This window comes from Piliocolobus tephrosceles, chromosome 21, assembly GCF_002776525.5.
Source record: "Piliocolobus tephrosceles isolate RC106 chromosome 21, ASM277652v3, whole genome shotgun sequence".
Taxonomy (NCBI): domain Eukaryota; kingdom Metazoa; phylum Chordata; class Mammalia; order Primates; family Cercopithecidae; genus Piliocolobus; species Piliocolobus tephrosceles.
Window position 1 is genome coordinate 51,481,113 of NC_045454.1, and position 4,073 is coordinate 51,485,185.

General features: G+C 63.0%; 2 protein-coding genes and 1 long non-coding RNA gene across 4 annotated transcripts in view; 2 read left to right on the plus strand and 1 right to left on the minus strand.

Moving 5' to 3' along the window:
• Positions 1-1,685, plus strand: part of GAMT (guanidinoacetate N-methyltransferase) — a 5,203-nt gene extending 3,518 nt beyond the window's left edge. The window contains exon 6 of the mRNA XM_023192759.2: positions 1,338-1,685. Coding sequence (XP_023048527.1) covers positions 1,338-1,478 — 141 coding nt within the window. The 3' untranslated portion in view covers positions 1,479-1,685. The remainder of the gene's footprint in view (positions 1-1,337) is intronic.
• Positions 1,686-3,128: 1,443 nt separating this feature from the next.
• Positions 3,129-4,073, minus strand: part of NDUFS7 (NADH:ubiquinone oxidoreductase core subunit S7) — a 16,570-nt gene continuing 15,625 nt past the window's right edge. The window contains exon 8 of one of the 2 annotated variants that reach the window (XM_023192760.1): positions 3,129-3,319. In XM_023192760.1, the coding sequence (XP_023048528.1) occupies positions 3,222-3,319 (98 nt within the window). In that variant the 3' untranslated portion in view covers positions 3,129-3,221. Of the gene's footprint in view, positions 3,362-4,073 lie in introns of both variants that reach the window. The other variant, XM_023192761.1, reaches the window with a different exon arrangement.
• The window catches only part of LOC116418575, an 8,414-nt gene continuing 7,470 nt past the window's right edge, over positions 3,130-4,073 (plus strand). Inside the window, exon 1 of the long non-coding RNA XR_004228662.1 lies at positions 3,130-3,904. This is a non-coding gene — a long non-coding RNA (uncharacterized LOC116418575). The remainder of the gene's footprint in view (positions 3,905-4,073) is intronic.

Consider the following 4,073-nt stretch of genomic DNA (forward strand, 5'->3'; position numbering starts at 1 on the left):
GTGCAATCTCAGTTCACTGCAACCTCTGCCTCCTGGGTTCAAGTGATACTCCCACTCCAGACTCCCGAGTAGCTGGGACTGCCAGCATGTGCCACCATCCTTGGCTGGTTTTTGTATTTTTTGTAGACACGAGGTTTTGCCATATTGCCCAGACTGGTCTCAAGCTCCTGGACTCAAGTAATCCACCCACCTTGGCCTCCCATAGTGTTGGGATTATAGGCGTGAGCCACTGCACTCGGCCCGCAATCTGCTTTTGAAAGCACTTTTCTATCGAATGTCTTTTTAGATGCTATGAAGAAGCAAAGGCAGGTATCATTTCATTTCTGATGAAGAAACTGAAGCTCTAAGAGAAATGACCGTCCTAGACCACACAGAGCAGTGAGGGCAGGAATAGTGTCTGTGTGCTGGAAAGACTTTCAGAAGAAGATGCTAGGCTGGGCATGGTGGCTCACACCTGTGATCCCAGCACTTCAGGAGGCCAAGGCAGGTGATCACTGGAGCTCAGGAGTTTGAGCCTAGCCTAGCCAACATGGCAGAATCCCATCTCTACCAAAAATACAAGTTAGCCAGGCGCAGTGGCGGGCGCCTGTAATCCCAGCTACTCGGGAGGCTGAGGCATGAGAATCACTTGAACCTAGGAGGCAGAGGCTGTTGTGAGCCGAGATCACACCATTGCACTCCAGCCTGGGCGACAGACCCAGACTCTATCTCAAAAAAAAAACAAAAACAAAAAGGAAATCAGAGTCCCTCACCAGCTCAACAACCTCCCGTGGCTCCCCAGTGCCCTGTGGTTCGGCCCAAGCCCCACATGTTCCCCTCCCTCCGGCCGCCTCCACCTGGCTGTCTTCGCTGGTTCAGCAGTGTTTGTCTGGCTGTTCCCTCTGCCTGGTAGAGGTAGCCTATCTGAGAAGGGTTATCCCAGGGGTTATCCCTGGGCTGCTGTTGTGAGAGCCGGCTGGGTGCCTGTGGCCCTTGGGGCAGTTTTTCTTCCAAAATGGGAACTAATGGCCTGTCCTCTTTCTCTGTGGTGATTCTTTGGCTCCACCTGCCACACTGGCAAGGTCTGGGGAACTGTGGAGTAGGTGCCCCGGGGATGGCTTGAGCCGGGTGATGGTGGTGTGGGGCTGGGGTTCCAGGACAGCCCGGCAGCTGCTGCCGGCGCTGGGGAGCTGGAGATTCCCATTCACACCTGGGCTTCCAGGGCTGCCCTACCACATGCCCCACGGCAGCTGCAGCCGCCCACCCGGGCCTTGCCATTTGTAAACACTCTTCAATGAGGGGAGGGTGCACGTGACCCCCATGGCCCTCAGAGATGACCTGGCACCATCCCCGACCAGGAGACACAGGTGCCTGCGCTGCTGGAGGCCGGCTTCCGGAGGGAGGACATCCGTACCGAGGTGATGGCGCTGGTCCCACCGGCCGACTGCCGCTACTACGCCTTCCCGCAGATGATCACGCCCCTGGTCACCAAGGGATGAGCCACCACCCCGGCCCGGCCACAGCCGTGCCTTCCTCCGTGCCTTCCTGGCTGGGAGCCTAGGCTCTCCCGCCAGCCCCGGGCTGATCCCGGCTGTGTGTCACCAGCAGCTTTCCCAGCTTCTCCGTGAGGGGTCACTGCGGCCCGTTGCCGGGTCTCAGAGGTGAAGTAAACACCAGCGCTGGCTTGGCTGGTCCACAGTGAGTGTTGTGACTGTTAATTCCGGCGGCTGCTCCCTCACCTCCCGTCCATCCCACGGACACAGGAAAAGCGGGTGACTCCCCTCCAGGTTTCTGAGCGGCCCCAGGACCCCCCACCACTGTCTTGCCCATGGCAGACATCTCCAGCCGATGCCCGATGTCCCTTCCTCAGACGAAAGCCACTTGACCCTTTACAGTGGGGTCAGGGTCTCAGAGGGTGGCAGCGTCATGGCCGGGTGAGACAAGGACCCTTGCCCACCCCAGGCAGGAGCCCGCTTCCCTGCCCGCCCTGGCACACCCTGAACTCCTCCTCCTGCCTCAGGAGCGGCGTGGCTGCTGACAGCCCTGTGCCCCGAGCCTCCCATTTCCAGATGTTGTTTCCTCGCGGGAGGCATCAACCCCGCTAGGCCCAGTGCAGGGGTAGCCCCACCTGCCTGACCCCAGGAACATCCCGGGTCCTGCCTGTCCGTGCCCTTGTGCCCAGCTGGTCACCCCACGCCTCCCGCTCTGCCCCCTGCGTTCACGCGCGTGCAGCCCGCCCATCTTCCTGGGGCCATCCTGCCCACCCTCTCTACTGACCTCCGTGCCCCGAGAGAAGGCCGGCTCCTGTGCTCTGCACTCCGGCCCGGGACTGCTGTTCCGCTGGCCGATGCCCCGTCCCCACCCCCGCATGTCCTGCCTCCAGGCTGGGCGCCTGCTCCCCACCCCCGCCCCAGTCTCCTGGGACCCATCCCAGCCTGGCCTGTCATAACTGCCGGTCCCCAGCACTGTCCTGGTGCGCAGCAGGCATGCAGGGTGGGCCTGCGGAGCGGGGTCTCCAGCACCGGCGGCGTCTGGCGCTGAACACAGGAAGACGGGACGTTTGCTGAATGAATGCACGTCCCTGGTGAGGACTGGACTTCGACGGATGAAGGGGCTGGTGGGGTGAAGCCAGGGTCCCCCGAAAGCCCTGGGTGGAGAGGGTCCCCAAAGTGGGGTCAGACAGCCTGTGAGGCTCACGGCCCTGCCCTGCAGCCCTTTGGTTTGGACCAGGTGCCATCTCCCCATCTCCCTGGCCCCAGCCCTCAGCTAACCAGCCCTTCCCACTGCCTGGAAATGGGCCACAGGGCAGTGGCGACCTGCCCGAGTTCACACACAGGCCACAGGCCACACTCTGAGCCCCGGGGTGGGCTCAGACGGGCTCTGCTCAGCTGCCTTAAGGCACAGTGGGAGACGGAGTCAGGGCCCTCCCAGGAGGGAAGGGTGTGGGGCCTTCCACGCTTGGGACTTTGGGCTGCGACATCCACACCAGGGTCTTCACAGAGCAGCAGGAAAGGACCTGCTGGCGGGCACAGTGCCCATCCCTGCCCCTGGCTCTGCTCCAACCACCCCCAACCCAAGGGTGGCACGCTGCTGGGGGTCTGTGGTCCCCCCAGGTCCCTAGCTCCTTTCACCCACACACCACACTGGGAGGCAGCGGCCTGAGGGCAAATTTATTGACAACCTTACAGGACAAAAGCAGGCTGGGGACAGGACGGCGACAGGCTCCGGTGGCAGTGGCGGCACTACCTGCGGTACCAGATCTGCACCCTCCGCTCCCGCTTGATCTTCCTCTGCAGCTGCAGGATGCCGTAGAGCAGGGCCTCGGCCGTGGGTGGGCAGCCTGCAGGGACCTTGCCTCAGTCTCCCTTCCCGCAGCCAGAGCCTGTGTGACCACATGCACAGCGCAGCCGGCTCGGCTTTTGAGGGGCCTCCCGTGCCAGCCTGAAGGTGGAGGCTGGTAGCCCAGGGCGGGCGCAGGGGCCAGCGGCTGGCAGCTGGCATGGGGGACGTCCCTGCAGGAAGACTGGGGTCCTCCCCTGGGCAAGGCCCCACTGCCTTCCTCCCGTGGCTCATCCTGGGCTGCCACAGCAATGTCCTGGACAAGATGCTGACCTCACTCACCCGGCCCCGGCTCTAGCCCTCAGGACTCCACGGGGGCCAGTGCTCACCAGACACACTTAGCAATGGGTAGCAGGGCCTGGGGCTGCTCCGGACAGAGATGAAGACCGGGGGGCTGGGCGGAGGGAGGGGAGGCGGCCCAGGGCCCAGGCATCCCACAAGGACCCGATGACCCCCTTTCTGAGCCCCAAGCCAGAGCTCTTTGCTGGGGATCCCCCAGCCCCAGCTGCCGGGCAGGCTCAGAGCAAAGGGCTTGAGCAAGAGGACACAGCCCAGGGCCCAACAGGGACAGCAGGAGTGGAAACAGGTGGGAAAGGACAAGGCCACCACAGGGCCTGGGAAAGGGCAGCTGGGCCCCACCTGGCAGAGTTTGGGCAAGTCCAGATTGTCGAAGGGAGGGAGGAGCACAGTCCGCAGGGAGGGAGGGAGGAGCACAGTCCACAGGGAGGGAGGAGCACAGTCCGCAGGGAGGGAGG